Source organism: Lissotriton helveticus, chromosome 7 (genome assembly GCF_964261635.1).
Source record: "Lissotriton helveticus chromosome 7, aLisHel1.1, whole genome shotgun sequence".
Taxonomy (NCBI): Eukaryota; Metazoa; Chordata; class Amphibia; order Caudata; family Salamandridae; genus Lissotriton; species Lissotriton helveticus.
Genome location: NC_136068.1, coordinates 967,248,055 through 967,268,909, shown reverse-complemented (window position 1 = coordinate 967,268,909; position 20,855 = coordinate 967,248,055). Strand labels below are relative to the sequence as shown.

Genomic DNA, 20,855 nt, shown 5'->3' with positions numbered 1-20,855 from the left:
GTGCGCCTTGTCTAAATCGTCTGTTCCACTGAGCTGGCCACTCTTGTTACATACACCGTCTACCTGGGGAGGACGCACTCAGACCACAACCCTCAGTGTGTGCAGGTCTGGTGGGACAGCTCTTTCCCTCCCATACCAAGCAGCAGATGATGTGGCGCTGAGTATGACCCTGAATCTCTCCTGTTTCAAATTCTGTGACAAAAATTACAGCACTGCGTCATCACGCCTAGTGGAATGCTCACATTCACCATCAGGGGACACTGCAGGGGTGTGGTAGTGGGCATGAGGAATCAACTGGATTTCGATATTGAGGAGCACGGTCTCCTTCGTCTTGAGCAGTTGCCTATCTCCTCAGCCGGGGGCAGGTGCTGGCTTGCCAAGGCACGACAGAAGCACGCATCACTGCTGGAGTGCCTGCATTGCCTTAACCATGCTGCACACTCTGCTCTGACTCTGGCAGAAGCGGACAAATCCAACGCACTTCTGGCATGGCTAATTAGACCAGACAACATACAATGCCCTGTTCTCTCCCTCACTGTGCTTCCGGCCACGGAACTACATTCACAGCATGAGATCCACTCTGCTTTTATTCAATTTTATGAGCATCTCTATACACTGGCGGTGGGAATTTCTGACTTCTTATCGGTGTGGACCTCCTGCGGGTTCAGCCTTACTTGGTACTGGAACTCAACGTGGTAATCACTCCCTTTGAGATCCACAAAACTATACGGTCCCTGGCATCGGGCAAAATTCCAGAAAACCCTGATGGGCTCCCTCAGCTATTTTATAAAACGTATGCCACACTGTTGGTGCCCTGCCTCTAAGCTCTGTATGAAAAGGCGCTCTCATGCTCCTGCCTTCCACAGTCCCTCCGGGAGACGCTGATCATTTCCATCTCTAAACCATGAGCTGCCCCATCCAACCTTTGGTTCCTATGGACCCTAGGCGATGCTCAATGCGTATAGTTACTAAAATCCTTTGCAAACTCCTAGCTGACCATATGGCGCTTGTGGTCCCACGTATGGTCCACGAGGACCAAAATGGCTTTGTGCCAGGTGGCAGCATGTCCATGAACCTCCCACACCTCTTCTGGCTACTGGAACAGGCGCCGGGCCAGTGGCCCCAGTCGAGCTGCTTGGTACTAGATTTGAAGAAACCCTTTGACTCCTTGGAGTGGGGCTATAATTTTGCCATACCAATCTGATTCTGCCTGGTTCCTCGCATGCTTGGACTTATTAAGCTCACTCTAAATATTATATAATCCACTAATAATTTGGATGAAGGTGACCCCGTCCACTTGATCTCTTGTTGGCATTTTACATCAAAGATCACATCACTGTTAAATATCCTCTCCTCCAAAGCATAGATAGAAAAGTTCTGAACTGGTTCCTTATATCCCCAATGATGCAATTGTGCTCCTCTAACATTTCTACACTTCCACTAAACTATGCTATTAATTAAGGGTAATTTTAATACCTCTAGATACAATGTTGTAGGACAAAAATGTTCTTGCATTAGAATGCTGATTTCTGATAGCAACTTCTAACTGCGGATTCCTCACCATTTGAATATTTCCCAGGTGTCGGACTGGATCCGAAAAACTTTAGAGCAGTACCTCTGTATGTCAGTAGGTGGTGCTTTTAGTCTCCACACTAACGCTGCTCCATTTTGGAAATGACATGCAGGTCCTATATAGGCGCCCGTGTGCTGACATTACTTCCTTTCTTTCCGCGCCACTAGATGCGGATCCAGAGCTACCTCCCGTCTCTTTGAGAAAGTTTTCACAAAAAATATGCAGTGTGCAAGGAAGATGTCACCTCCCAAGACTACAGGATTCAAACCCTGTCAAGACTTTTGCAAACAAATGTCTGACATATCCTCATCAGGTTTGCCTGGGATTGATTCACGACACAAGGCCTGCAGTGACTGTGTCGATGAACCCGAAGGCCATATGTGACTATGATGTAAAACTTTGTTGCCAAGCACCGAAAGACTGTGATGACACCGTTCCAAGGGTCGGTCCCACCACACGAGGTCCCAAGGGGAAACTTTATATTGCCAAGCACCAGAAGACTCTGCGACGAGACAAGCCGGTCCCATTCCCAGTCCAGAAGTCTTCGAGTAAGTCAAAGAAGAAAACACCAAAAATCAAAGCAGGTCTCTGCCCCTTCCCCATCACTCACATACTCCTGAGAAGACGCAAGGGCTTTACCATCATCTAAATTCATTCAAAGTTGAAGCCTATCGTGCAATTTGTCCCAGCACAACCCAAGTTTCCAGGGCCGTCTTTGTCCCCCAAGCAGATTGAAGAATTCTGTGATGCCATGCTTTAACTCTTCTGATGCTTACCGACTCTTTGACCCCAAAACCCTCCGTCTGGGGTACTGCTGGAGGGGTTTGCCCTCTGTACCAGTTGGACCATCCAAATCCTCCACTGGGCCTCCTCTGGCTCCTGCTCTACCACCAGTGCCACTCTCCATTCCGGTCACTGGAGCCTCTACGCTTATGCAGACTCCTTTTACGCCCAAGGATGAGGTGCTCACTGTGCCTGCCAGTTGGCACCGCTATGACTGAGAACATGCTCGGCTTCCATCGCAGCCCCACCTCCCCTACTATACTTGCTACTGCCACAAGGAAGGACACACAAGTTGCATACCTTATTTGGCACGGATTTGGACAGTGGTTATGAAGCAGGTAACAAAATAGGGCAACTATACCATGAGGAAAATTGGTATGCCTTCCTTCAAGAGGCCAGTGACCTAACTACATCCCCCTGAGATAGGCCTCTTCCCACCACAGTGTCCTGCCACTGCGCTGAGTGTTTCTTACACAATGGGCATGCATCGTGCAGTCGAACTTCTTGATCTCCTGCTCACCACCTTGGAGGTCAACACCAGTGTATTGACTGAAGTGTTCCCCCCACTAGGGCAAACCGTTACTAAGCTCCTCCTGCCCTTCAATGAGGCACTTATCCTTTTAGAAGCTTGGGCCCAACCATTCTCTGGCCCCCCGGTCAATCACCAGATTGCAAGTTGCCACCGGCCCGGGCGTCCCTGCATTTTTGTCTCAGCACCCATGCCCTGAAAGGTTGGTGGTGCAGGTGTCTACACAAATACCTTCCCGGCTACTCCCCCAATAGAGTCCAGACATGTGGAAACCTTTGCAAGTGGGATTTTCTTTCACCATCTTGGCTCTCAGTCTGTGAATGCAAGTAGCCTCCTTGCCCTATTCCCATGCTCTTTGGGATCCGGTGACACAAGTCCTCACTGAAGTCCCTGAAGATCTCCAAACTGTCTTCACTCAAGCCATCCAGGACAGTTGTGATGCAGTCAGGTTCACAATTCATTGTGGCTTGGACACCACAAATTCTATCAGACAGGCCATTGGCACCAGTGTCGCTGTTCACAACCTCGCCTGACCGCAGTCAACTGGCTTTTCAGGCAATGTCCAATCTTTCTTTGGGGACATGCCCTACGATATGATCCACCTGTTCAGGAGCAAAGCAATTTACTCTCTGGAATGGCTCAAGGAGAGCAGGGCCAAAGCAGGCTCCCTTGGCTTATCGGCTCTGCCTTTGCAGCTTCAGCAGAGTGTACCCCATACCATCAGCCAATTGATCCCCAGCCGGGTGTGCAGCAGTTGTGCAGCTGTGGCACCCACACCCCCATCCCCTTAACAGCTTAGCCCACAATCTCCCACCATCACAACTCCACCATCCAAACCCATTTAATGTGATCTCATCAGAGCACAGCCATTCAGTGGAGGCAGGAGGCAGCGATTCTTGTGGCGTTGGCGGACCATTACATCAGGCAGGTGGGTCCTGCAGATTTTCCAGAATGCGTTCACCTTGCCCTTCATTGCCATTTTGCCACACCTTCCACCGTCCCTAGAGCTACTGACTGAGACCATCTGTCCGTGTTACAGTAGGAAGCACAAGCCCTTTTTGGAAGAGGGTGCCAGTAGTAGGCTGTAGTTAGTGTGGTTGTTTCTGCTACATTTGGCTGTCCTAGAAAGACTAAGGACTTTATCCTAATTTAGATCTGCGCCCTCTCAAAGCCTTCCTCCAGAAGGAAAAATGTAAGATGTTCACACTGGCCCAGTTATTGGCTACCCTAAGACTCGATGGTGGAGTTAGACCTGTATGATGCCTATTTTTGTATACGAGTCCTGCAGAGCCATCCGTGCCAACTGTGGTTCGTGGTGGGACGGAAGCATTTTCAGTTTACTGCTCTCCTTTGGGCACACTAGTGCCCCTCAGGTGTTCATGAACGTAGTAGCGGTGGTAGCAGCACACCTTCGGATGTCAATGGCCCCAGTCTTGCCCTACTTCGATGATTGTCTGTTGAAGGCGGGTTGGCCTCAGGCAGTCTTCAACCACCCCCAGACTACAGCAAACCTCTTTGTCATCTTTGGGAGTCAATGTGGCGAAATAACATCTGAATCCTACTTAGACGCGTCCCTTCATCTGAGCCATTCTGGACATTGTTTGATTTTGTGCTTTTGCCTGGATCTTTCAGCCTCTATCCTGGATTTCTGTTTGGTCTACTCTGATGCAACTGGGACAGATGGTCTCCTGCATCATATTGTTTAACCACATGAACGCTACAGCAATTCATCCTCTGTGCTGCAGATCCCAGAGTCCCATTGTTCATGAAGAGCTCAGCTCGTCATGAGCACACAAGCAGTGTACTGTATGACGAGCTGAGCTCGTCATGAGCATGGAAGGGGTTAAGTACACCAGGTGGCATATGCGGCTCTGCAGTGTGATCTGAAGTCTTAATGGATCCCACATCAAGTGAACCTCTCCGACCATGCTCAATCTCAGAGGGGACTGCAACAGTGGTAGTTATAGGACCACGATTGGTCTACCTCACACATAGTTACAACACTGTTGACCGATGCAACCCTTAAGGAAGAGGTGGAGATCAGACCCCGTTGGTCTCCAGAGGATGCTCAGCTCCAAAGAAACCTCCTGGAGCTGAGTGTCATTCACTTGATGTTGGAAGACTTTCTTCCATCTGTCGAAGGGAGGCAGGTGCAGGTGCCACCGCTGAGTGCCATTGCAACGAACATGGTTGTGTGGAGTTTTTTACCCTTTGCCAGGAGGTCCTACTCCTCTGGCACTTGCTGGACCATCAAGGGATGTTCCTGGTGGCGAACCACCTTAGCATCATCTTTGAATGCTAAGCCAGATGAGCTCAGCTTTCGATTGCTAGTGTATCTCAAGTGGCAATTACACATTTATTTTTTTGCAGAGTTTTATATAGCGCGAACTAGACCCAAACCGAATCAGGTATCAGAGCGCTTTACATAGCACCAGTTACGTTACATGAGGATGGACACACATTCATTTTAGGCACGGGGAGATTAAGTGATTTGCCCAGAATCACAGGAGGTTTTTTGGCGTTGTTACCGAGACTCGAACCTAGATCCCCAGGTCCGAGGTCGAGCGCCCTAGCCGTTGGGCCAACTCCTCTCCCCATGGTGGTAGTGACGCAAAGATTCTTTTGCAAATGGGCAGAACCTTGGCTCTATCTTTTCCTCACCATGAGGAAGCTCAATGACAGCAGTTCTGAGAGTTGGAGTTTCCAAGGTGCCTTTCGTTGGGAGACTAATTCCGCCTAGAGTAGCACTTGGGACTTCTGTATGCCTTCCTGTTGATACCACTCCTAATGCAAGATCTGAAGAAGATCAGAAACAAACAGGCCCAAGTCATCCTAGTGACAATGGATTGGGAATGGTGAGTATAGTATCTAGAACTCCTGGCCTTAGCAGCTGTCCTCCGATTGATCAGGCTTTTCCTTCAAGATGACCTGCTGTTGCAACAGGACAGGGTTCTGCACCCAGGCCTTCGCTATGTTTATCTACATGCATGGAGATTTAACTGTGACAGCTGAACACCTTTGACCTTCCTCTGGAGGTAGTTGGTATCATCTTTGCAGCCGGGCATACCTTGATAAAAGACTGTATACATGGTTCGTTGGGACTTATTTATGGTTTGGAGTGGCACATGCTTGATTGATCCCCCTCCAAGCCGAGTTATGTGATGTTCTGTTGTTTGTTTGTGTCTTGCCCTGCATGGCTCTGCTTTGGGCATGTTATTTAAGTCACTAGTTGCAATGCATATTTTTAAAGGTCCTAAACACTTGTTTCGTCCCTCTCCTTTCATCATGCCTTAGTTGGACCTTAACTTGGTCCTCACATATTTGATATGTACTCCCTCTGAGCTGCTTCACAGCTGGCCTTTGCGGCACCTCACCCCCAAGACCCTGTTCTTTGTCACCTTCACCTCAGCGTGGCGAGTGAGTGAACTTCAGGCTCTGTGTGTTAACTCTCCAAACAATAACTTCTCAGACAATTTGGTTCTGCACATGTGAGCATGCTTCTTACCAAAAGTTGTGATGCTTTTCCATGTCTTTAAAATTATTGCTTTGCCGGCCTTCTGTGTCCTGCCTTACTTCTCTAAGGAGTAGGAAATACTCCAGATGTTCTACAAGCCCATTCCACCAGGGCCAAAGATGCTACTACTGCATTGGCAGCCGGAGTTTCTCTCCTGGACGTCGGCCAGACGACTTTGTGGGTTCCATGTGTTCTTAAAGGGCTACTCTCTGGATATCCAAGTTTGCAGAGAAGGGCATATCGCCCACTCAGTTCTTCAGGACTTCTTGGTTTTAGCCAATTCACAGACCCACCCCATTATAGGTAATGTTCTGATATCTATTCAAAAGGTGAGAAATCTGTGGTTAGAAGTCTCTGTCAGAAGAATAAGTTGCCTACCTTTGGTATCACTCTTTCTGTTACAGACTGTCTACCATAGATTCTTTAAGGAATCTCCCATCGTCCCCATTCTGTGAATTTTCCTCTACCCATTAATAAGATCCCAAACCTAGGAATCTGCACACTGCTCTAAGCCAATGTGCTATTTGGGATCTGCATCTGGGTATGCGGACAGCCTCCTAAGCAACTGACATCAGCGCTCAGGAGTGGCGCCTATTTAGTCTTCCACACGTCATTTCAGGAGCGGACGGTGCCAGTGAAGAGCTAAATGACATCACCTATCGGCATGCAGAGGTACTGTTGAAAAGTTTCCACATCCATTCGGACACCTGGGGAATAATAAAAAGATGAGTAATAGAAGGTTAGATAGTCTCTACAAGAAAGAGCATTAGCGAAGGTAAGTAACTTGGGGCCAGATTTACTAATAACTGGTCACAAAAAACTTCACAATTTGCGACCAGTATTTTTGCGACAAGGGTGATAATTTGTGAACCGACCTATGTACTAATAAGTTGGTTTGCAAATTACCAGTTCCTAATGGGTCGCATTTCAACCTATCTCATGAATTTTAATGAGGTAGGTCGCAAATTGTGAACCACTAGAAATCACTACCATCACAGTGAATGTGGCCTGTTGAGTCAGCAGACCACCATGTCTGTGATTGCTTTTAAATAAAGCATTTTTTAATGCAACTAATTTTCCTTAAAGAAAAAAAAAAGTTTACTTTTCATGTTTTTAAGGGTAGGCAGTGGTCCATTTTTGTTGTTGCACTTATTAGAAGTCTTCCAGCTGTGATTTTTTGATGTATATTGTATAATTTACAGATTTCACTAAGCTCTGCTTTTTCTTCTAGAAACATTGCGACCGACAGAAAGCCAACTTGAGAATCCGGTTTAAGCCGTCCCTTTTCCAGCATGTTGGAACGCATTCCTCCTTGGCAGGAAAGATACAGAAACTGAAAGTAGGTACCCTCCTTCGTGTAGGGTAAGAATAGCAGAAATATCTTCTTTGCTAAATATGATTTCAATGATTTTTTGCCTTCTACATCATTGACTCTTCTTCTTTCTGCTGTGAAAAGGATAAAGACTTCGGGAAACAAGCCCTGCGAAAAGAGCATGTGAACCCTCCTGCGGAGGTCAGCACTAGCCTCAAAACATACCAGCACTTCACGTTGGAGAAAGCCTATCTGCGCGAGGACTTCTTTTGGGCATTCACCCCAACTGCTGGAGACTTTGTTCGCTTCCGTTTTTTCAAACCGCTGAAGGTGGAAAGGTCAGTGCTAATTTCTTTATCATTTTGACAAAGTTCAAATGAAAATTAGATGTTCTATTCTGACATGATTTCATGTACATGAGTGTGTGGCAGCAGCATCTTTTAGACTTAGGCATATAAATACATATTGGCATATAAGGACTGCCAGGTCCATCTCTGTCAATTTACTGTTATTCCTGATTCCCTCCAGTCCATTTATTTGTGTGTCTGAAGCGACTGAACTTTACTGCAGTAGTTGCATAGTTCTTTCAAAGTCGCAGCATGGGTGACTGCGAACACCCAATTTCCTTCAATTCGTTTATCTTGCCGTGAATAGCAGATAGGGAATATACTGTTTTTGGGTTGGTTTAGAGACCTATTTGATTTCTGTGTTCTACTTTGTTTTTTAATTGTAGGATCTGTTAAACTGTTTATATACCTCTTTAAAGGCCACAATACTTGCAGTTTCTTCTACCACACTTCGTCGATCCTCTTAGCTTTCATGTTTAGGGATCTTACATCAGCTTGACTAATTTAACGTTTCCCCTTACTTTAAAACTAGAGTCCTTGTGCTTTTTGTCATTGTCGTTTAGAGATCTTGAGATAAGAGCTTTCCTGAGAAGAGAAAATGAGAGTTAAAGGATTATCTTTTCTACGGCTTGCATGCCATATTCTGAATGCCACTGGTAATTCTTGTTCCACCAAGTTTCATTCCATTCCAGCCCCACTTAAAAATAAAGATACAGATTAAAGATGTACAGGTGATGGCTGCCTCGTTGCTACACCCCAAGATTGTGTAACTGTTCCCTGTACCAGTGGTCTGGAGACTGTTCTTGGTACCAGTGGTCTCATTCTTTCACCTCTGTGCATAATTAGTTGGTTCAGTCAGTGGCAGCATCCCAGCTCCTATCAAACTTCTACCGGTACAACGAACCTAGAAGCTATTAGAAAATATGGAGATCCCGGAAGTTAAAACAGGAAGCCATTAACCCCCACCTATAGGGAAGTCAATTCTATGGTCTTGATTTTGTTCTAGCGATACAAGTGAGATATATGTGGTGACCCTTCTGGTAGTTATGGTAACACCCTATTGTCACACCCTTTGAGCTCTAGCTGGAGACAACTGAATTTCGCACCCTACGCTTTACTTATCCTGGAATAGAGTTTGAAAATGCACAGATGCATGAAGACAAGAGAACGATCGAGTGGGGATTGAAGTAGGAGGTAATCGAATAATGTTTGTGTCATTGATACCGCCGGGTTATGTAAGCTGGGGTCTTTTGATTAAGGAATGGATTAAGTGAGTCTAAGGCCAATAAAAATACTTTACTGAGAATACTCAAGTGGCTAAAAGAAAAGAAGACAGCAAACATAGCTCAAAAATAGATAAAGTCACTCTGTCACAGAAAGAAAGTTTGAAAGACGGCCTATCACTCATTTAAAATTTATACCTTAAAAGGAAGATGCAATACAATTGAAATGTGTTTTCTAGGAAGATCGAAAACAAATGTTCAGGAATAAAGAAGCAGGACCACAAATAGCATGTGATGAAAGAGAACGTATTCATTTTATGTGTCCCCTGCTTAGAATAAAATTAAGCACCCTGAGTTGGGTAATCTCCTCCCCAAATCCATTCAGAGTTTTGTCGGTGATATAAATAATGATGTGGCAGCAGTTAACAAATGGCACTGGCTGTAGATAGCTGTTGACAAGCTAGACCCACCAAAATATATCTCCAGCCATAAATGTGGCCCCTTAGCACTGTGGTTCACTATCACGTTGGTAGGTGAGAAAAGATGCTGTAATAAATTGAAAAGAGCTTGGAGGAGATGTTAATTACCTGCGGATGAGGTAATTTGTAAAGAGGCTTTAAAAAAGATCATGCAGCAAGTGCGGTAGCACAAAGTATCTATTTTGAGAACAAAATATCCACAGCATCCAATAGTGCGCAATAAATGTTTTAAATTGCCACTAATTTCCAACTGTCTAGGGCATGTGATCATCTTATTGAGGTCAACTTGCTTTGGTGTACCAAGCTTGAGGATTGTTTTGAAGACATAATCATAATAATGAAGCTTAATCTACAACCTTCTCTAATGCCATCTGCTGTGGAGACTTCTACGGTCTATTGGGCTTTGTCCATGACTTGTGCTCTTTGTCAGTTTGAGTCAATCTCCCTTGAGGAGTAAAAAAGGGACATTCTAGAGTGTGGGTTAGGGTCATCAGCTGACCCTCATGCTCCTTCTTTATTGGCGCAGGCAATAGAAGTTATCAATCCTGTGTACGATCAACTTTTTAATATCTCCCTTCCGATGCCACAGGTCCCTCTAATCTGGAAACAAGCTAAAGTGATCCCACTTTTAAAAAGCCTTCGGTTGATGATGTCCAGCTTCAGACAGATTTCTCTCTTGCAGGCTGCCTCCAAAATACCAGAAAAAATAATCAATATACAACTCTCATATTATGTGGAGAAACTCAGGCTTTTGCACCCTTCCCAGTCGGGTTTCTGGCCAAGGCATATAGTACTGATACGTCGCTCCAATAGGTGTTCAGATTCCATTGAACTGACTTTGGACCAAGGAAAAAAGTGTCACCTTGATTTTATTCGACATTTCGGTGGCATTTGATACCGTCTCACATACCATCCTTCTGCAGCACCTCTCAGATATTTGAATGGGAGGCCAGGCATTGGAGTGGATTCATGCCTTCCTTGAAAACACAGGGCAATCTGTTTCGATGCCCTTATGCTTCTGCTACCAAGGCTGTCAACGTTGGAGTACCTCAGGGATCATCTCTGAGCCCGACCTTATTTAATATCTGTATGTCTAAACTGGCATTATTGTTTGAGTCCTTTGGTATCAATATAATCTCATGCAGTTGATACTCCACTCGTTTTTTTCATGTGAGAATGGCTCTTAAGCAGGCCAGTAGTCTTTTAAGCCTTGTCTGGGAGCATTGATGAAGTGGTTGCAGACCAATAACTTCAATGCTGTTCTCCTAAGACAGAAATTCCTCTTGTTCTTTTCCCTCCTACCTCGTGGTGGGGGAACTGTTGGCCAGATGTGTTGCATTCACCCCCTCTGAATGCTGTGTTGGCTAGGAATTTCTGTGTCAAGTCGAACAATGACTCTCTTTCCTGCCCCAAGTTTTGGCTGTGGTGGGCTCTTGTTTTGCGTTAATGAGGGCTATCAAGATAGGTCTTTCTGTTACCACATGATTCTCAGAAAACTGTGGTACATGCTTTGATTACTTCAAGGCTGGACAATGCCAACGTACTCTATTTATGCATGCCAGGTTGCCATTTGCAAGTGGTTCAGAACAAGGCTGTTTAAAATAACTCGTTGGATATCCATCTCTGTCCACCTTATGGCATTGCATTGGTTGAAAATTAAGAAAGAGAATAATACTTAATTCCTGGGTGTTGGTTCATGAAGCCTTCTATGAGTCAGGATCCCCCAGTACTTTATCTATGGATCTGATAGAGACTACAAACTGCAGTTTCCTTAACCTAGAATTATCCCCAGGTGTGAGACTGGATCCGGAAACTTTTTGCCACAGCATCCCTGCCGCGCCGGGGGGACGGCACCACCTGACTCCGCCCTGACGTCTTCAGCGTTTGTGACGTCAGCGAGGATACATAAGTCCCACCCCGGCGCGCCTACGTCAGTATTTTCTCTTTTCCGCGTGCAACGCGGATCCGGATTGTGTCCTGGCCTGTTTTCAGGCCTTCTTTTCTTTTTCATGCTTTGGCGTTGTGGAACAGTGTGCGAATGCCATCGGGCTTCAAGACGTGTACCTCTTGTGCACGTCCCATGTCGGCTAAACGGACCCTCACCCGATGCCTGGGCGAGCGCCACTACTCGACGGATTGCGACGCCTGTCAGCACCTTAAGCCTAAGTCACGGCGGGAGCGCCGGATGAAGTTGCTCTTGGCCCGCTTGTCCAGGTCGGTGTTGTCCCAGCGTCCGTCCCCTACCTCGGAGGCCAGAAACCGCCGGTTCTGTCTGCGACATCGTCCCTCGCCATGGCCCCAAGGGCGTTGCTCTCCGACTGGTAGGTCCTTCAGCTTGTCTCCGAGGCCCAGTCCTTCTTCAGCGGTGGGTGCCGGTTCCCCTCAGGATGTGCGCCCCTGCCGGTCGCCTTCCTACCTGCCGTTTCCCGGCGTTGGGGCAACTAGGGCCCAAATGGCAGCCTATGCTGCGGCACTGCAGGCTTCTTTGGCTCCTCCTCCACCTCCTGAGACGTCTGCGGATCCCTTGCCTCGTGCGGGGACTTCCGTGGAGTCGCCGGCATCTCCGGGCCCCGTGTGAAGATTTCGGCTTCAGGTCGTAGGAGGGTGGTGTTGTCTAGGTGTAGTCCTTCGAGGCTTCCCCTCTTCGGCGCCTGGCGTCCCTGCCTCGCCGCAAATCCCTACGGGGCTCCCTGTGGTGTCGCAGGAGATTGCCGGGACTCCCAACTTGCCCCGAGCCCCCCTCGGTCCTCTAAGCAGGCGGCTGCCTCGCCCGAGGCCAAGCCGGCGCCGTTGCGGCACCGGGAGCCCTTCCTCTGGTGGAGTCACGGGTGGAGGCTGGGACCTGGGGTGCTTTCCCGAGTCCCTCTCGGTCCTCGAGCCGGGCGGCTGCCCCATCTGAGGCCGTGCCGGCGCCTTTTCGGTGCTACTCCTTTGCCGTACCAGCGTCGACCCTGCCCCATTCTCCTGGGGAGCATGTGATGCCAGAGGTCGACCCGGCGCTGCAAATGCCCACTCCGGCGCCAATTGACATCGATCAGGCGCCACTGGCAGACTCCACGGAGCCATGCTGGCATCTGGTTCTTGATTCGTCTCCTGAGGTTCCTTCCTCTCCAGAGGGCTGTCATCTGTTGGTGTCTTCTTCCCCGGAGACAGGGCGCCGCATTGTTGCCTTTTCACCGGCATCCTCCAGGGAGGGCTCCTTGCCGTCCCCACGGCCTAATTCTCAAACCCTTCTTTCCGTTGCTCGCAGCTGCCTTGTCCACCTTCCCCTAGGGCCCCTCAGGTCCCCCACTCATCTGTGGACCCCCCCACTACTCTGGCGCTAGCTGCTTCACCCCGGACTTGGGGACGGACTACTCAGTCTGCAGCCGCCACCCACGGAGGAATTACTTTCTCCTCCGCGGCGCCCTACAGAGGCCAGTGTTGCCTTTGTTCGGGCTATTTCTACGGCCGCTGGCATTTTGCGGATGGGTAAACCTGTCACTCCATTTCCTACAGATAACCTTTTGGAAGTTCTCCACAATGGCTCTGGTGGACGGGAGCTGTTCCTTCCTTTTGAAGCGTCGCTCAACAATTCCCTTCTGGGGGCATCCTGCCACGGGTGATCCGGAGCCTCAGCCGCTCCTGCATCACCACCGTCCTGCTCCGCACGACCCAGTATGCCTTTCCTTCCACCCTTCTACTCAAGGTTCTCTTCTACGGACAGCTTTTCCGTCCTTGCCTGTGGTGTTGTTCCCTCTGTCTCTGGAGGCACGGTGGTTGGATTTATGGGGTCGTAATGTCTTCGCTTCTTCCAGTGCTGCCTTGTGGGCACTCAACACTCGGTGTGTGTTGGCTAGGGCTACTTCCAGCCTGTGGGACTCTCTGGAGTCCCTTCTTTCTAATTTCCCTCATGAGGTTGCCCGTGCTGAGTTGCGGCACCATGTGTTGGATGGTAGGGAGTTGGCCGCGTTTATTCTTCGTGTGGCCTTGGATGTTGCTGATGCTCTCGGCCGTGCTATGGCCACTTCTGTGGCTCTCCGTGGCCATGCTTGGCTGCAGGATGCTGTTTTTCCTGAAAATATTAGGGAGCGTCTGGTTGACCTGCCCTTTGATGGGGTCCTTCTGTTTAACACTCATGCGGACTCCGCCATTCAGCGTCTTCTTGCGGTGCTCCGTCCCCCTCCTCCTCTGTAGGCTGGTTTGTTGATCCTCCGGGACTCGATGGGGGGTGTTAGCCCATCTGCTCCTGGAATCTGGTGTTTGGAGTGCCCGTTACGCTTTCTGTGTGGTTTGCTGTACCTTCGGGGTCCCTTGGTGGGCCCCTCTCTTCGGTTGGCTGCTGGTTCAGCCCCTTTTTGGTAAGTGTACTTTTTGGCTGATTACTAAGTGGTTTCTGCCACAGGTCTTATGTTCTTGTTCTTTGATGCAGGATATTTTCCCCAAGAGTGGTTCCCATACTTTCTTTGGACATGTCTTACCCTAAGTGGGGTACTTGAAGCTATTGTATAGCTCTGTCTTACGCTTGGAGGGTGTGGACTCCCCCTTGCGGGTTCCTCACTTTTCCTGGTGTCGCTGTATTCCGCTGGTGCGGCTTCTTGGACTTTACCCTTCTTGGTCTTTACCTGGGCATGGCTTTGCTATCTACGGCGTTGTGCTGCGGTGTTTTTGCCCTTTTGTCCGCCATTTCGGCCTGGTCTTCTGTCTGGTGTTCCTTGAGGGATAATTTCCTGTGTTGACGGCTTGGTCCGTCCTACTTGTTTCTCCTCTTATCTTCTGACTGGTCACTCTTCTTTCGTGGGTCGGTTTCTGTCCGGAGCGATCTCCTTCTTGGAGTCGCTCTTGGAGTCGCTCGGGATTTCTCTGGCCTTGCCTTTGTTTTGAGCTCGGCGTGGTCTGGGTGTTTGGTTTCGTGGCGCTTGTCAGCGTCAGCGTCCAGCTGCGCCTGCCTGCTCTTCTGGTCTACGGGGGCCTTGGCATGGGCCCTTGCGCTCCTGCTTCTTCACCTGGAACCTTGTGAGACTACGTCTTTCTTCTCACGCCTGCCTTTATTGCCTTTATTGACTGAGGTGCCGTTCTGTCTTGTCCATTGGCTTCAAGCTGTGATAGGTTTGGATGCCTTCTTCACTGTGTGTTTTCCGGTGTAGGGTTTTGCCTTCGTCTCTACCTCTTCTCATTGGAGTCTTGGGGTGGTTCTTCTTCCTCAGTACTCCTCTGCAGTTGCCTGTACCTCTGGGGCTCCTGGCGGAGGTCCCTGGTACCTTGACTGGGCTTGGGGTGCTGGCCTCTCTTTGCCTTGTCCTTGCCTCCTCCTGCCTGGTGGGGTCTTGACTGGGCTTCGGGTGCTGGCCTCTCTTTGCCTTGTCCTTGCCTCCTCCTGCCTGGTGGGGTCTTGGCTGCCTCTCTTATCTTCGTCGCACATCCCCTGTGGGGCCCGGTGTTCTTCCAAGATGGTGAGGTTCTCTTCTGCCTGAGGGGACTGGGCTATTCTCTCTGTCCCTGTGACTAATCCCCTTTGGGACCCTGTGTTCGTCTAGGCTAGGAAGGTCCTCCCGCAGACCCTCCTCCCCTTTGGGTATGGCTAGGGTATCTATTCTACGTTAGGGAATCTGCGGCTAGTAGTCTCTATCAGATGTACGAGTTACTTACCTTTGGTAATGATGTATCTGGTAGAGACGATTCTAGCCGCAGATTCCTTCATGACCCGCCCTTCCTCCCCGTTCTGCAAGGACCCTTCATTTGGTCTTCTGCACTCGCCTGCCTCTGGGTGGTTGTCTTTTGTGAGTGCCCTTTCTTACTCCCTCCCTAGGGGGTTGCTCATCTTGTTGTTTGCTCCATTTCCTCCTTTCTGGTGATTGGTTGATGATTTCATGGATGCTTCTGCGCCCTTGTACCCTGGTCTCCAGTGTGGGGTCTACTTGTGCCTTTCTTCCTTTTGTTGCTTGCACTTCTGACTCCTCTACAGTCCTTGGGGTTGTGTTCTCTTGGCTGGGTCTCTCCCTGCTGGTGTGGTCTGGGGGTGAATTGTCGTTACTCTTCCGTTCTGGCCTTGGTGCTCTTCTCTGTTCTTGGCTGTGATTGTGGACTTCATCTGTTGTGCAATTTTTCACATGCTTCCTGCCCCCAAGACCGCTGTTTTTGTTTGCAGGCTTGCTTTGCAGTAGCTGTGCTCTGTTCTTTCCTTTCATGACTTTTGGTGCCATAGTGCCTGGCACTATTCTGGATGGTGCTGTTCCTCACCATTCGTTTCTTCCCTTTCTGTTTAGCTAATTTTTTCACACACTGTTCCAGTATTCTCACAGTTGTTGTTTATGATGGCTCCGCGTTGTGGTGCGGAAGAGTTCTCCGAAGAAAACTGACGTAGGCACGCCGGGTTGGGACTTATGTATCCTCGCTGACGTCACGAATGCGGACGACGTCAGGACAGAGTCACGTGGTGCCACTCCCCCCCCCCCCCCCCCTTTACCCTAACACCTCCGTCCCCCCGCCATCCCCCTGGCCCGGCGCACAGGGATGCTGTGGCAAAAAGTTTTCCATATCCAGTCTCACGCCTGGGGATAATTCTACGTTAAGGAAAAGGCGGCTAGAATCGTCTCTACCAGATAAGTCTTTACCCAAGGTAAGTAACTCATACGATTAGGCCATATTATTCATTCAGCTGATGCACTCCCTACATGATCCCCAGAAACAAACGCTCTCAGAGAGGTGGCTCTTCCTTCTCTTTTTATGCCTCTCAAACTTGGAAGCACCCCTGTTTAAACTTTGTGACATCCATTATGAAGCAGAGTTCTGGTAAGCATTGAAATCTTTTATTTTCTTTTGATGCCAGCACAATGGTCAGTTACTCTTGGTGCTTAGCTCCGGAACACTCCCTGGAGGTCCACTAACCAAAGAGTTTTTTCTTTTGGAGTTCAAGCATCTTCACAAACAAAAAAGGGAAAATCTGTAATATGCAACACCTGTGCTCCACTCTTACTGGAGTGGGGAAGGGAAAGAAAAACCGTTTATGCAACCCTCACCCACTCTAATAGAGACATGCTTCATCATCCGGTTCACCCTGACTCCTTAAGGTCAGGGTGGGCTTGACCATATTCCAGGGAGCACTTATGAAGATAGTTGGATAGGGGACGTAACTTTAAAGATAAAATTCCTCGAGGGGCGCTAGAGGGCGCGCACACGGAATGGCTGCCTGAGTAGCTCCCGCTCCTTGGCACATTATCCTGCACTTATCCTCTGCCTAAGGCGAATAAAATATTAATATTACCTACCATCTGATGCGGTGAGTGGTCCTTTGCACTCGACCCGAAGCTTGGGCTGCTGGCGAAACCTGGGCCGACGTGAACGGCGTTTGAAAGTCAGCGGCTGTACCCTTGGAGACTGCGCGTTGAGGAGACCGGCCTCAAGGGACTACGCGAGGCCGGGGCGTGGCACCAGGCAGCAGGCCCGATCTGCGCTCTTGGTCTCGGCGCCTGAGACGTGCATGGCTCTGGTCCCTGCTGCCAGTCTGGATTGCTGACGTCGCCTGCGGTGGACTACCCCTCGCGCAGGCTTGCCCCGTTTGCCCGGTCCACTGCTGATGGCCTTGACGCCTGGGAAGCGCTGCCTTCATCCCTGCGCGGCTCGGAAGGCGAGACGGCCCTCTGGGGGAGTGCTGCGACTGCCGTTGTCGCTCCTGTTGATACCGGGGAGTATCAGACGTCCGCGGCACCTACCGCTGCATTACAAAGGGTGAGGAGTACCTGGGTCTGGTGGCGGCTGTTTTATTCCCTATCACTGGCGGTCGGGGGCTGCGTGGAGACGCGACCCCCGGGATACTGGCGGCAGTTGACTTTCTCACACTTATTGGTCTGCGGCTCGTTTAATACTCTACAAGCACAATGGCCTTCGGACACTTGCGGCCCCGCCGATCACTCTAAATTGGAGCGATTCCTAAGGCCCCCCTGCTGCGGTCATTTGGCATTGGAGCGGCTTACTACACAGATTAAAATATTTTCGTACCAGCTACAATGCAGAGCCTGCCGCTGCCCTATCTCTGGGCCATAGACTCCTGGCTTGCGCACTCGCGTAGTGCAGCCGATCTCAGAACCACCCACACACAGCGCATCTACGGACAAAGGCCCTCTGCAGCAGACCGCCTATACCCATCCTCTGCATGTCTTTCTTCTGCAGCGCAAGCGGCGGCTGGTAGCTCGGGCCCCCCATGGTGCAGCTCCCGATCGATATAGGGGTTGATTCCAAAATCTAATAAAGCTGTGCGCATAGGCGAAGGGACACCTACCTCGGGAATTGTCCGCCATTTATTGATATCCTCCCCACATCTGAACCCAACAGGACCGAGGCGGTGGAACGCGAGGTGGCGAAGAAGACACGATCGGAGACCAGGATGGTGCGCCCCGAAAACCGCCAAGCGAAAATAAGCTTTGACGGCGCTAAGAAGGGTACGAAATCGGTGCCTGCTGAGCCAGGGCCCAGTGACACCAACTCGACGGCCATTGCCTCCCCTGCTAAGGATCTCAACATGCACCGCCTGTTCCAAGAGATGAGGCAGGGGTTCGCTACTGTCGTGGAAAAAGTGGACGGCATGACATCGAGGCTTGACGCCCTGGTTCATAAGGTAGACCGTCACGAAGAACGGATAACGTCCACGGAGCAGCGAATCTCTGATAATGACGACATCACCTCGACCCACACCACGCAATTGGCCCGCATGGACAACCTGCTCCGAGTCATAGCGGCTAAGAACGAGGACTTGGAAGCCCGAAGTCGACGCAACAACTTACGCGTCACGCGCATTCCGGAATCCACAGACACGGGCAAAATGGAACTCCATGTTGAGAAGCTCCTCAAAGGCTCGATAGGGGAGGATGCATTCTCGCCTCAATTCATCATCGAGAGGGCGCACCGATCATTAGCGCCTGTCCCCAAGCCCGGATTGCCGCCTAGGTCGATCATTGCTAAATTATTGAACTATCGCGACCGGGATGTCGCGCTGAGAGCAGCCCGGACTCAAAAAACCCTGCAATACAATGGTGTCACTTTCTCCATATATCCTGACTTCACCCCTTTAGTGCAAGAAGAGAGACGCAAGTTCATTCCTGTGAAGAAGAAACTGCGAGAAGCCCAGCTGGAATATGCCCTACTTTATCCGGCGAAACTACGAGTTACACACCAGGGGAAACATTGCTTCTTCACAAATCCCCAAACAGTGGAAGATTTTCTGAAGACGATCCGCAAGGCTCGAAGGGGTGATCGTAACGCTGAGGCAGACCTGGAATATGATGACCCAACCTCGGCAGCGGATGGGCATTGATCACGTGCACTTGGCGAGAACAGACTCCTTGTTGCTTTAAGCCACTATCCTTAGCCCTTGCTTCGGGAACGCGGGGGCCGTGGAATCCACACGGCAGAACTGCACTGCTTAATCTCTCCAGTGGTAATGTATTCCAAGGACCACTTACTCTGCCCTGGCCTCCACCGAGGGTGGTACAGTGTGGGAGGCCATTGGCGAGAGTAGTGGCTGTGCGCCCTTGTTGTTGTTTCCCTTTCGGGTGTTCCCCATGCAAAATGTTGGGATGTTGAAGTTGAGGGGAGGGGGGTCAAAGGGGGGGCGATAAGGGTGGGAAAAGATGGCTGCTGGCATGATTGGGATGCTGTAGTGGGAGGGGGGTTGGGCTTGTTCGTGGGGGAGAGGTCTACACACGGAGTGGGTAATCGAGTCACAAAATGCTATATTAAATTGTATTATCTGGAGAGAGTAGTAACTGCTGCATTACCACTAATAGGGTGGGATGAACTGAAGCTCCGCTACTTATGGCGGTCTTAGGGTCTGACACACAACTGAATTGCATATCATGGAATGTCAGCGGGCTTAACAATGCCAAAAAATGTCGAAATGTGATTGCTTATCTCAACAGACACAATATTCATATTGCCATGCTGCAGGAAACTCATTTGTCGCCACTAGTGGGGGCCACCTTTGCGGTTAAATGGGCTGGAACCCGTATATTCTCCTCCTATTCTACATACGCGAGAGGAGTTACCATCCTCCTTAGACGCACAGTCCCGTTCCAGAAATGCGGAGACTTGACAGATAGTGAGGGACGTTACGCTTTACTGTGGGGCCGAATGGGTCGCGACACAGTCACATTCGTTAATTGTTATGCTCCTAATCTAGACGTGCCTGTTTTCTTTACCACACTCTGGGGCAAAATTATGGACGTGGGATCCCGCCATGTCATCTGGGGAGGGGACTTTAATTTGGCATCGGTACCTCACTTAGATAGGTCGGATGGAGCGAGTCACTACAAACCCAGGGCCAGGGAGGCATTGGAGGGCGTCCTCGCTGAGGGCAATCTGGTGGATATATGGCGATGCTTACACCCTATCAGGAGGGAGGGCACACATTTTACGTCACACACGGGCACATGGGCACGATTGGATTACTTCCTCATTACCAAAGAAATCACTTCGGAGGTTCTGGGGGTTACACATTTGCCAAGAACATACTCTGACCACAGCCCAGTCCTGATGCATACACTTATTTCTGGGTGGGATAACCCTAGGCCACAATGGAGATTACAACCGGCAGCACTATTAGATCACTTGTTCCAAGTTGAGCTGGGGGAGGAAATCACCGCTTTCTTTCCCAGGAACAAGGGGTCAGTGGACTCGGTCAAACATATCTGGGAGGCCTTCAAAGTCACCATAGAGGGTACTGCATATCTAAAAGTTTTGGGGTCCTGCATGACATACAAACCACTATTCATACATTACACAGGGAGCTGAGAGCACTGGAGCTTCGAATGGTGGAGGATGGCGGTTCTGACCTACATGCAGAGTTCAGGAACAAATTGTCCAAATATGAGGAAGAGGCTAACAGGGAAGCAAAATTTCGAGGGAAACATTGGCAGGCCAGAAAGTATTGTGAAAAAGACAGACCGGGGTGGGCACTAGCGGTACTAACACGCGCCTCACGTGACCACAACACCATCCTGGAGCTCACTGACGATCAGGGGCACACGATCAGGGATTCAGATGCACTGCTTGATGCCTTTACTTCTCACTACCATACACTTTACACCACAGATACAACAGCCGATGTACCGTACGCTGACTT

General features: G+C 49.7%; 1 protein-coding gene across 1 annotated transcript in view; it reads left to right on the top strand.

The window, feature by feature from the left end:
- The window catches only part of MGAT4B (alpha-1,3-mannosyl-glycoprotein 4-beta-N-acetylglucosaminyltransferase B), a 1,462,166-nt gene that overhangs the window by 1,107,335 nt on the left and 333,976 nt on the right, over positions 1-20,855 (top strand). The window contains exons 10-11 of the mRNA XM_078653536.1: positions 7,631-7,738; positions 7,856-8,049. Of these exons, the coding sequence (XP_078509662.1) occupies positions 7,631-7,738; positions 7,856-8,049 (302 nt within the window). The remainder of the gene's footprint in view (positions 1-7,630; positions 7,739-7,855; positions 8,050-20,855) is intronic.